The sequence below is a fragment of the Triturus cristatus genome, chromosome 2_2, assembly GCF_964204655.1.
Source record: "Triturus cristatus chromosome 2_2, aTriCri1.1, whole genome shotgun sequence".
Lineage (NCBI taxonomy): Eukaryota > Metazoa > Chordata > Amphibia > Caudata > Salamandridae > Triturus > Triturus cristatus.
In genome coordinates this window covers 839,850,576-839,863,263 of record NC_140582.1, presented here as the reverse complement: position 1 = coordinate 839,863,263, position 12,688 = coordinate 839,850,576, and the positions used below count along the sequence as shown (strand labels likewise).

The following is a 12,688-nucleotide window of genomic DNA, read 5'->3' as shown; positions in this document are numbered from 1 at the left end:
GGAAACACCACAAACCCAGGTTAGAAAAATAAAGAAAATGTATCTTCGTAAAACAAGACCAGAAAAAAGAAAAATCCTGTCAATGTTCCAGAAGCAAGTCTCTGTCACTTGATTTGTTCTTAGTGGCTGGGCTTGTAAGATTAAGTATCAGATCTGGATCCACATTTCAATCATCCCCAGCAACCACGTTTGCTGATCCATGCTTAAAACAAATGTCTGAGTAGCCTAGTGAAGATTTTCTTTTTTTAAACCAGCTGAAGCGTTCATTGAAACAATAATCAGTATTGCATATTGTATCCTGAGTTTTGCAACTACAAATCTGCCATTGTATTGCCCCAGGCCTTTCGTATGCGTGCTGCAAGCCGTTTATGAAGATAGCGCCCCTCCACACTTTTTTTTTCCTATAGCCTGGAAAGTCAGATGCTGGCTCTTCTGTACGAATCTCCGGACCAGAAGATGAGAACACCTTCCATAACCAATCCCTTCTCTTTTCCAATTCAGAGTGAGATAGACGTGTCTCCTTTAAACACACCACATACACGTGTTTCATATCAAGATATAACAGTACCTTCTTCAGTTTACAATATCCTGGAAATCAACTGCCATTCAAGGACCACATTGTCAAATCTTTTAATAAGGCCAACGTAGCCCACTGCTTGACAAAGGGAGATATTACATGAAACAGATGAGAGGGCAGTCAGGGCTCTCAATGGAGGCCGGTGCTCAATGCAAATTCCAGCAGGCCAACATACAGATGAAAATGTGCATTCCTATCATGTGCACAGTATTATGACTGGTGAAGAACAGCCAGGGTAGTGTACTAAGAAAAAAGTGATACCTGGTCAGAAAGCAACAACTAACAATTAGCTTTACTCTGGCAAATGAGTCATCCACCGCTCACACTCTAGGTATCAATTTATAGTAGGGCGAAGTTCCATCAATAGTACTTTGGTAATGAAACCTGGGCAAAGAAGTGTCGAGTATAGGGGCAGCATGAGTAAGTGTCTTAAGGTTCTTTATAATATGACTTGAATGGCGATCTGGATTTTTCTCTGACTTTAAAGGAAGCTTTCTCTGATGGGGAGGGGGAAGTCATGGCTACGTCTTTCCTTGAAAATGATCATGTGGCGGGGAGGTGGGGAACTTTTTGCAATCTGTTCAACCTACCACTCGTCTTAGGTGTCTGATTATGCACATCCACTGCAATCTCTTCCAGGGTCTCTTTTTTAAAATCAGCAGGGTGCTGATATTCCTGTGTTCTGCAGTTCTTTGTCACCAGAATGGCTGCAGGGTCAACGATTCCTAATCGGATATCCCCTTTTTATAAGAAGCGGTTGCAGTGCTTCACATGCTCTGCGCCTGCCCTGCTCCAATACTGGAGCCAGATCTCATCGACCCGGGAGGGAGTAGTGGAGGGGTACGTCATGGCCCATGGTGGGAAGTAGCCTTCTGGGTCTCTACCCACAGAGAAAGGGTTACAGAGTCCAGGCCAAATTTGCAGATCTAGCGCTTATTTTGGCCAAACGCAGCATCATCAGACGGTGGAAATCTGCTGCCCCACCCAGAGTATTGGCATGGAAAGAAGTGGGGCACTGGGGACTAGCAGAGTGGTGCTCTTCGCCGGGAAGTGTGCCGGGCCTACGGGAAAGACCTATAGCAATGGGCTGGGACCTTTTACTAGAGTCCTTCAAGGCTCCAGACACCTTCAACATCTAGTGACATGACGTGGTTACACCCACACTGCTCTAGACCCAGTCGGTTTTGTATTGACTAGCTTTTTGCCGGCCTGCCTATCTTGCCTCCCCTGTCCTCACCACCACTACACATGAAGTCACGAACACGATGGGTTCTAATAACATCTCCCCAATGTCTGCCATCCCACAAACTCGAGTAGATAGGTACCTAAGCCACACACCTCCAATCACTAAACACTATCGCCTACAAAGGGCCTTCATGTAAGCAGAGACTACTGGTAGCGCCAGCCGCTGGGGTGGGGTGGTGTCTTATGTATGACTAGGGACTAGTTAATTGTTATGTTCATAAAGCTGGGTTGAACTATTAAATGTAACCACGACTTACCAACATGGTACCTGTCATTATGTACTCACTGCTGTATAAGACGCTGACTCATTATTTTCAGATATGCTGTTACCAAATGTGATCCAACCAATCACTGATATGGACTATGTATGTTATCATATGGAATGCTGCGTTTAAAGAAACTCAATGAAATTTGTTACTAAAATAAATAAAATAAGAAGTGGTCGCAGTGCTAGAAACCTCTTCCTGATAGGATTCGTTTCATCAGAAAAGTCAGCTGAAAATGGCATTCTCTGATCACCTCTTTGATAGGAGCTGAGTGTCTTTGCTGCCTCCCGTATCTTTTTCACTTGCCGGTGATGGACTAAGTAGACTATAATGGGTCCGGACACACTGGATTTGCACTGCACTTTTGACCAGACTGTGTGCCATTGAAATTTGATGGGTAGTGTAAATTGTGCTTCAAAGAGTTCTAGGATGAGCTTATTGAGGAAGTAGAACATATTATCTACTTTGTCCTTCCGGGAAATTCCAAAGATACAAATGTTTGAGTGTTTGCTGTGGTCTTCCAAGTCTATCAGCCTTCGATGTAGATTCTACAAATCATCGTCCAGGCTCTCAGGGTTGCCATCCAGCCGCACTTTAAAGTTGGTGAGCTCAGCACTGAAAGACTTCGCTTTTCTGTTGTGGCCTGTTCGACTGTGCTCATGAAAAGATTAACTATCTTTGACTCATAAAGACGACAATCTATGGTAGCAGTCAAATCAGTCATTGTTGGCACTGGGATCCCAAGGCCTTTAGTTTTTTTCTGAGAGGGCCTCCCTGAAAAGCAGTCTGAGTAAAGCCTTTACCATAAAGTAGATTGTTATGAATACTGTGACAGTTCCCAGTCCATATTTTCTGTTCCTATCAAGGGGTTCTATCAGATTCTACAATTTCTATTTTCTGCCTATCCTTAGACCTTTAAATCTCTTTCATAGAAAGTGTGAAGTTTAAGATATGCATAGAAATGTTTGTATCATGTCTGATTACTGTTTAAGATGACATTTTAGTTTTTTAATAATGCTGGTTACCTATAATCAATATGATAATTGACATGATACATTTGCCGCCATGATTGTTTACACTTGGTGATGCTTTAGTGTGTGCAAGTCCTACATTGTTTTTTAAATATAAGATAAAATTGGGGAACAGATACTATAAAAACCCAGGTATGAAATTATAGTGAAAGAGGGACTACACGCTGCGACTATCACGCCAGAGGTCACACCGGTCTGCAGTGCCTGTCTCGCGGTCCAGAGGCCCCCGTTTGTGGCCAAAAGGCAGTTCACAGCTCCTGTTTGCGCAAGCCCAATCACTCAGCTCCCTGGAAGTGTGATGATTCCTCTCTGTCTCTCTCTAACACTTATTTGTATTTACCTTAAAAACACTCTTCATATTTTTTTATTTTTTTTAAAGAATGGGATTCTTATTGAGCATTATAAAGAATAATAATCAACATGCATTTTCACCCCATTTATGAAACATTGACTTAAGTCACATATAAGCAATTGATGGAAAATATTAAACAGTATCAAACATTATTTAGTGCTTGAATTACATATATAAACAATTGCTGTGCTATCAAATTGTACTGATCTAAAGATTAGACCATACATACAAAACTAAATTCAATGTGTTTATCATTGAAAAATGTGCACTCAAATAAATAAATATATGAAATATAATGGGGGGTACATAAGCAGGAAAAACCAGATCATGAGTATGTTTTCCGAAACACCCCCCCCCCCCCCCAAACTAATGTTCCTCGACAGTTAAATGACCAGGATGCCCGTAGCCGACATTTCGCATTTTACGAATAAATGACTTACAGATACTATCTTATATGGTTTCTCAAGAGTAAAGAAAATAGAAGAATGGAGAAAGGATCAGCTACCTTCCAATAAAATATTCACTATTTACTATAAGCGGTATAATCCTGTGGAAACGGAAGGAACTCAGTTCAGCTCATCAGCTTCCTTAATGAAGCAGAATAATGTTAAGTATTGCAGATAGATATTCGTAAGAATCTACTGCAGGATATGCATGAGGAATATTAAGTCTACATGCCAGAGATCCTAAACATGGTTAACAGCCCCCCCATATTGGGTGAAACCCACTCTTGTGCAGGGAATAGTACATATCACACAAACCTAGCACACAACAAATAAATTTGCCTCTATATTTTTGCAATCTGCAGACAGTTCCCAGACTACACCCTGAAAATAAATAGCTACATGTTATGATGTTAATGTACAAACGATATAAAATGGCAACAGTACAGGTGAGCATATGATTTTTCACATAAACGGATTTCTGAAATGCAATCACAATTTAGAAGGAACCAACCACCTTCCGTTGTTCTTCTATTTCACCTTTTGAATCACATCATTCAAACTCTGTCATGCCAGAAGGCAACATCTGTTTCAAATGAAATGCCTGGCTTTTGTCTACATTTTTATCATTCTATTGCTCCTCCTTTTCAGGTTTACTCTATTTCTGCTATTCTGGCTATCGATTTTTCAGGCTTTGCAGCTCGCAAATTATAGGCCAGTACTAATCTAAACATTTTTACGAAGAATAGAAATAAAATATTCATGATTTAGATACAATTCATAACAAACCAGTATACCTATTCATAACAAACATATACCTCTCTTTTACCTGCATGAGTTTTGTATCGTGTCCAGTGTAGACAACAATTCCATGAACCCACTGAGTGTTCCGTAATTGTGCTCCACGAAGAAGAATTTGGTCAGCTCCCAGGGGCACAGCTCTAGAGTCCAAAACATTGGAATACTTTTAAAGATTGTACAACATACTTCAAATACACAATAACTGTGTCTTTAAATTTAAACCAGGCTGAAATGTGAACTTAGAAAAACTGGCATGTATAGCTGTTACTAAAACATAGAAGAATTACTTACAATTCCACCACCAGTGTTTTGTAAAGTTGGTGGTTGATGACTTTTGCTCTGAACATAGTGAGACTTTGGTAGAAAAATTATCATTTTAAGTTGCAGTTTATTGAATTCAGTGTTGTGATTTGTTTATCACAGTTAGTTTCTCTCTTACAATTAGGAATTCGTATAAACGTAGGACCCTGGACGCTAGCGGGCATGTTAACGATACATGTTATAAGCTCCTGAATCCTTAAATTGCATCAGCCTGACAACAGACCCTATGCCTCTAATTGAACGTTATGAAGCTGCTCCACAACAGGAATGGATTTAGACATATGAATTCAATGCATAAGTAACACTAATGCACACATAGTTTACAAAGTCTGTGCTCTGGATAGCTGAATCTTCGGCTGGGGACCAAATCCAGCTACATGGGCCGAGGAAAGCCATCCTAGAACCTTACCTGTGAAACATGCTTCCCTTGGGCATTATGGTTGCCCCTTTTCCCGGCAATTCCTGAAGTGTTTAACATTGTTTTATTTTTTAGATCTCTGTAGATGGGAGATGATTGTTTCCACATTTTTTAGAAGCAAACGGGTGTGAACATAACAAAAGCAAGATACTTTGACCGTTCATAGATTCCAACAGGGTGGCGATTAAAGGAGCGTCCCAGAATGGTGGCGGTGTCGAGGCAGGCACCGCCGGCAGGATTACAATATTTCCTTCCGACAGCCTTTTCATTGCGGGAACCCCACCATGAACAGGTTGTAAGAAAGGGACACAGGGGCCCTAAAAAGGGCCTTCGGCCATTGTAGGCCACTGATAAGTGGCCCTGGGGGAACATGCAGGGCATGGCAGGAGGTGCTTCGCGGAAGAGGCATGTGCTGCAACCCTTTTCCACAGCCACAGCATGCCTCCACCATGGTACCGATGCCAGCCTGGCGGTCGAATTGAAATACGGAAATCGCACCACCACATGCTTGTTGGGTGGTCTCCCGACCGCCGCAATAACAGCCAGTGGAATCAGCCCCTAAATCGCTTAGCTGGATATTATAGCTACTGTATATCAGATCCTTAATTTTTGGGGTGAAATACTGAAATTGTTCTTTACATGATGTGGTTTTCATGGTACTATTTAGATGGAAGGTTACAATAATCAAGTTGATACATTTTTGGGTGATAGTTTTGTCCTACTGAAGTAAATTGAAGTGTGTGCTTGGAATTTAGGGTTGCAAAATGGAGTATATAGAATGTGTGATAACAAATGTTTACTCAGAATATGTCAATTATTGGTGGCAGCATACTAATTTTAAGAATAGGGCTCATATCTAAAGGGATTTCATGCTTCACAAAGTGCTGATCCTCTGCTGGGATTCGATGAACCATCTTTGAGAGAAAACAGTTTTCTCATGAAACTAATGGTTAGTGGGACAGAAACACAAATGAGGACACTTTTTTTAAATTAATTCACAAATATTTTCTTCATCCATGTGAGAAAAAAAGTCCAACAGACTGAGTAAGGCATGCATTTTCAAAGCAGCAACAGTAGGTCTATTGATTTCCCAGTGTTCTACTGTACCTTCAGCCCAGAGGTCTAATGAACAACTAGAATGATAACACAATATTCAACCTTTACCTTCCAACCTGTTCAGAGAAACCACTGTCAAGCACAGTGTCATGAACAAGAACAACCTAGTCTATGTACCCACATCACACCTAGAAACAGTCCAAACTAAATCACACATCAAATCGATGCTACTACATTGCAGGTCAGCTTTCAAACATGGTGCTGATATTGCCAACCTTATTTTTACTCATGACCTAGACATCATGATATTAACGGAAACATGGCTCAACGACTCCTCCTCGCCAATCGTGGACATCTTAGTGCCTCCCAAATATGACATCATCAGACTGGATAGACCTGGTAAAATTGGTGGCGGTATTGCATACATTTATCGCTCCTGTCTCAATCTGAAACTCTCACAAATGGTGCTGATGTCTTCTCACGAACAGCTGAGTGTTGAAATCTGGAACAACAAGATTGCCTGTGTGCTTCACACAATCTACCATCCTCCTGGAGACAATCTTATCTTCATCAAACAAATGATGGAAATCATAGTTTCTAACTCGGACCTACCCGTTAACCAGATCTTCCTTGGGGGTTTCAATCTGCACTGGAATGATACAACTGATCTTTCACTGTGTACCTTCAAGTCTTTCCTCGCAGACCTTAACCTCACCCAGGCTTGCAATGAACCCACCCGTAACAAGGGTTCCATCCTCAAATTAATCATAGCCAAGGATAACCTGATGCAACTGGAAAGCATCTCACCGTGTGACTGGTCGGATCATTACATAATCTCCTTTCGTATTCTCAAAAAGGTAATGTCTAGACAAGGACAACCGCACAAGACCAAACAGTGGTCCAGGATTCTAAATGACATTCAACCAATGGACCTAACCTCTATTAGCAACAACCTACTCTCTCCAACCCCTAACATGACCAACTTAGACGATCTCACTGAACACTACCATGACTAATATACTCGACACAGTTGCTCCGAACCAACTCAAGAGGATTCCGGTCAAACAGTCCAAACCTTGGTTCAATGGTTCCCTCAATGATGAGCGTGGCAAACTAAGGACAATAAACATATCCGCCGCACGAAAGTTGATCACTTTAGATATCAACTAGACAGTAATACAAACAGACCTAAAAAACTTTTCGAAATCATAAAACAACAAGTTAATCATCCAACGACCTTCAATCTGCTTCCAAGATATCTCTCCCTAGTGAAGAGGTCTTCTCCACACATTTTGTCTAAAAGTCTAGAAAGATCGAAGTAGAACTTCAACATGCATCACATAACAGGCTTCATCGAGCTCAGTCCATTACAGCGACCTGTTTAACCTCTGAGAGTGCTCTGTCCTACAGTGGAACAGGCCTTACTCCCAAAAATAATGCATCATGGAACAATTTCAGACTGCCTGACGATGCAGAGCTTCACAGAATCATAATGTCACTAAAACCCTCTAATCATTTCCATGATCCCTTGCCGGCTAAACTCTTCAAAGACTTTAGATCCGCCATCCTCCCTCTCTGGTCCCTGATTATCCATGAATTGCTCGTACAGGGTAGGATTCCTGATTGCTTAAAGATAGGTCAAGTCACTCCCATTCCAAAAAAGCCCAATGTAGACCTATCTGATCCCAACAATTTTCGCCCAATTTGCAACATCATAACTCTAGCTAAACTTCTTGAGAAATGCGTACACCTACAACTGTGCAATCACATTGAAGAGTTTCAGCTGCGTGACCAATACCAATCTGGTGACATGATCAAACACTGGATATTCTGGAAAAAAGGATGGGGTAAGCGGGCCCGGTCTTAAATTGGTTTAACTCATTCCTACAGAACAGAACACAAAGAATAAAAGTGAACCGTTCCCTCGCTAAGAGTACTCCAGTTTCAATTGAGTGCCCCAAGGCTCCACACTCTCTCCAACACTCTTCAACTTGTTAATGGAACCCCTCACTGAAAACCTGAAATGTTCAAACATACAATACCACATGTACACTGATGATATGCAACTATATATGAAAGTGGCCTCTCTGGAAGACATCAAAATGCTGAACTGTGTTCTTCTGAACACTCAACAATGGCTAACTCACAATCACCTTCTGCTTAATACTCTCAAGACCTAATTCCTCCTGATCGCCCCGCCCACCTACTCCATATCCATACAAGACTGCCTCAAACATCTTACGGCCCTCAACTGCAATCCTCATGTGGTGGATTCCACTAGATCCTTAGTCATCACGCTAGATAAACACCTCAATATGAAAGATCATATCATTGCAACAACTAGGGGAGCCAACTACTATCTCAACACACTTACAAAAATCAAGCCGTTCTTACCTCCGGTGGACCAGCAACTTGCAGTTCAGTCACTAGTGATTTCTCGTGTGGAATATGGAATTGTGACCTTTGCCGGGCTGCCCAAAGCTAGTCTGACCCCCCTAAGGGCCACTCTGAACTCTGCTGCCAGACTGGTCACAGGCTCGCGGAAACATGATCACATCACACCTGTCTTAATTCAACTCAACTGGCTATCGCTCAATGATCGGATTAGGCTCAAGATTGCTTGCCTGACACACAGAGCGCTTCACCATAATACTCCAGCTTACTTGGCAAATAAGCTTGAACTCTCTGGTATGTCTAGGCCCCTAAGAAGCTCCAGCACTCTCCTGCTGAAACCGCACATATTCAAAAAGAAAAGAGCATACAACCGCGCCTTCTCGGGTCTGGCCCCAAGAATTTGGAACGCTCTTCCTCCTGATATCCGTTCGAACCCTTCGACCTCCTCTTTCAAAATACAAGGCAAAGATCTTCTCTTGAATAACCAGCTGGAAAAATACTCCCAAAGTCAATATAACTAAGTTTTTTATACCCTAGAGAAATCATGGCTATCTAGTTTGTTTGAGACACTTGCGGGTTGCAACTTATGTTCTCGCTAAATGTTTCCTCTTTTTTTTTTGTTTGCGCTTTTATTGTGTTGGGTTGGTTTTGCTACAAAGGTTTAGGACATTTACTTGTTTAGTGACTAACCGTACCCTCTCTGTTCTGATGTACAGCGCTTTGATACCCGTTCAGGTCTTGTTTGCGCGTTATGAAACATTTCAAATAAATAAAATAAACATTCTATATTCATGGCAAAAATGAGGCACTCCTGGTTGCCTTGTTGCTGCAATAGTAACTGTACAATCAAAAGCATTTCCTTTGGAGGAGTGTGCACTAAATAAAATAAGGGGTTTAATTAATCATAATGAGAATACTAACATTCAAATTCCTTGACAAAGGTGGAATTCCTGACACCATGTAGCTTCTATAGGTGCAGCTGAATGCAAAGTCTTTCCTATGGAGCAGATTGCAGAAAAAGGGCAATAAGAGGCTAACGCAGATAAGAAACTGGCTGGCCATAATAAATCTAAGGGTTTTTAGTCATTTATGGCATAATATTTTTCACAAGGCTAAAAATACTCAATGAAAGATTTCAATCCATCGGCAGTATTGCTTTTCTACATCTGTTTTCTCAGACTATTCATCGTGTGAGTCACTTCATAGCTCCTCATTTTTAAAATAGTAACATGTTTACTATTGCCAGCCCTCAGAGGCTGGAAGTGCTCTCCAGGAGTCAAGTGACTGGCCTCTTGTTTGCCTGTTCAATGGACACGAAAAGCAGAAAGACTCTTGACTCTAACAAGACCCAGCTCACCACTGACGACAGGACCCTGCAGGAACCCTGGCTGGAGAGATACCTGGTGCCCAGAATCCTGCTCTGATGACCTGGGGACTGCAGCAGCGACCAGGAGAATTTTTCCAGCAGTTGGATGAAAGTGAGTAATTTTTTACAACTTAGGAGAAATGTTACAAGGTACTATTGTTTGGTCAGTTAGGGTGCACCCAACACAAGCAAAAAAAGCATGTCTGTCCCACTCAGAGATTTCTGTAGCGCTGAAAACTGTTACAGTAGGACACTGTGGTAAATGTTTATGGCCTTCTGGAGAACTGCCTGACTATAGCCTCCAACCTTCCGCTCGGCAGGATTTTGACAACCAAAAAAAACTGAAAGTAAAACCTTGGATTATGGCAAGCTGAAAAATCTATTCCAGTAGCATAGAGACCTTGGAGGGTACAAATCCAGCTTTGTCCCACTTGAAGCCTTTGAAACCAGAACCAATAGCTTCAGTAGGAGCATGACAACAACATATCTTACTCTGCGGGAACCTTATCTGTTTCAGTTTTGGACTTTACCACCTCTAGAAGACACTGAGCTTCCAAGGTAAAAGTTTTGACTCCATTTCTATCAATCTGAAATTGTACCTAGGTACTGATCACGCTCAAAGTAATTCTTTTCAATGGTGCGTGTCCTATTTTCGTCTCCCCGTAACCGATTCGTATCATTTTGGTGTCTTTTTACTCAGTAAATTTCTCTACATTTTAGTAAGTTAGACGATTGTATTGTGTTGTTTTCTTGGCTTAAAATTGTTGAAATTGCTTGAACTTAAAAAACATTTCTCTCAAAATGGAGATTTGTTGGTAGTGTACAGCTGCCAATTAATCAATATTATCCAATGGGGATGGCATTCTCAGGTAAGTATTCTCTGGAATGGAGTCAGAGGGCCAGAGGTTACTAATCCCCCCCTGAAAACACCTACCCTTTACCAACCTCTCAGTTTGGAAAATATTTCTACTGTAAATCAGACCCTTATAATTTGGGGTGAAATTCTCCAAACATTTTTTAGATGGTGTGATTTTTGTTTGGTGTGATTATGTTACTTCTTCGGTGGTAGGCTATAAGAAGTAAACCTTTTTGATCGTTTTTATTGATAAAGCTACATACATTTTGCCCAAATAAAATGTATTGTGGTGAAATCCTGGTTGTGTAAGGATCATAAAAAAAGTGCACAGAGAAAGGGCAATAACAGATTAGTCACAATGTAAATCATTTATTGGTGGTGCCATATTAATTTAAGGAAAAGTTTTGCGTTTTATAGTGATTTTGCCCGGTGAAAAATGTTGATCCTCTACTGAGAATTGTTGCACTGCGATTTTTTCATGGTTCTTCAAGTTATGATTTTGTCATAGTAAATATGGCCATTGATCCAAGGAGTAAAATGAGGTCCCATTTTCTATAAATTCACAAATGTCTTTCTCATTCCTGGGAGAAAAAGGACTGACGTGCTGAGTAAAACATGCATTTCCAGCAGCAGCATGGCAGGTACATTTCTCAGTGTTCTACTACAGCTTCACCGGAGAGCTCTAATGAACAACTAAATTGCTGACATTCTATATTGATGACAAATGTGCGGCACACCTAAATACCATGTTGCTTAAACAGGGACTGAAGACCTGAAAGCATTTCCCATGGAGGTGACTGCAGTAAATGAACAAGACGAGGGGTTTACTTTCATCTTGGGAACTTTTTTTTTTATAAATTCAAATTCTTCCTCATCTTTTTAAAATCCCAAAATCCAGCATACCGATTTAAAACTGCTTCCAAAAACAGTCTGTTAGTTGATTACCCACTATTCCCATATAGATTCAACATACAGTTCTAATGATTAACTGGAACGTTAACATTTTATATAGATGACAGAGATGATATAGATGACAAAAGTGCTCCTAAAGGTAGTAGGACCCTCTAAATGCGCTAATGTTTGGTCATTTAATTTGTCTTTTTACTTCTCCCACTTCCTTTTGTCAGTTTGCATCGCACTATGAATGCGCAGTGGCTTCAAAATCATTTTTACTAAAGCCTTATAGCCCCCTGCCGAGGGCTATGCCAGTTGTTAAAGGCCCTGAACCTGAGCTATAAAGAGGGTGAGGGCCTTTAACAACTGGTATAGCCGGAGGTATAAGGGCTATAAGACTATTAGAATATTCCACTTACCAAGGGTAGAATGTTTTAAATTAAAAAGAGAAAAACAGAAAGACAAGCCCAGAGCTACTTCATTGTCTTCAATAGAGCTCTCAACATTCTAATGTTCTAATGAGAGTTAAATATAAGCACTTGATAAAACAACTGTTACAAATATGCATTTATTGTCTAGGAAATTCCCTTGTAAACTTTATAAACAACTACTCTGAAAGATAATCAATTGAACTAATTTAAAATAAGTTACTTTGCTAATGAGACAGA

At 40.8% G+C, this 12,688-nt stretch overlaps 1 protein-coding gene across 6 annotated transcripts in view; it reads right to left on the bottom strand.

The window, feature by feature from the left end:
- ATP8A1 (ATPase phospholipid transporting 8A1) overlaps positions 1–12,688 on the bottom strand; it is a 1,017,459-nt gene that overhangs the window by 667,080 nt on the left and 337,691 nt on the right. For all 6 annotated transcript variants that reach the window (XM_085642166.1, XM_085642168.1, XM_085642167.1 and 3 more), the window contains one exon: positions 4,744–4,855. In XM_085642166.1, the coding sequence (XP_085498292.1) occupies positions 4,744–4,855 (112 nt within the window). The remainder of the gene's footprint in view (positions 1–4,743; positions 4,856–12,688) is intronic.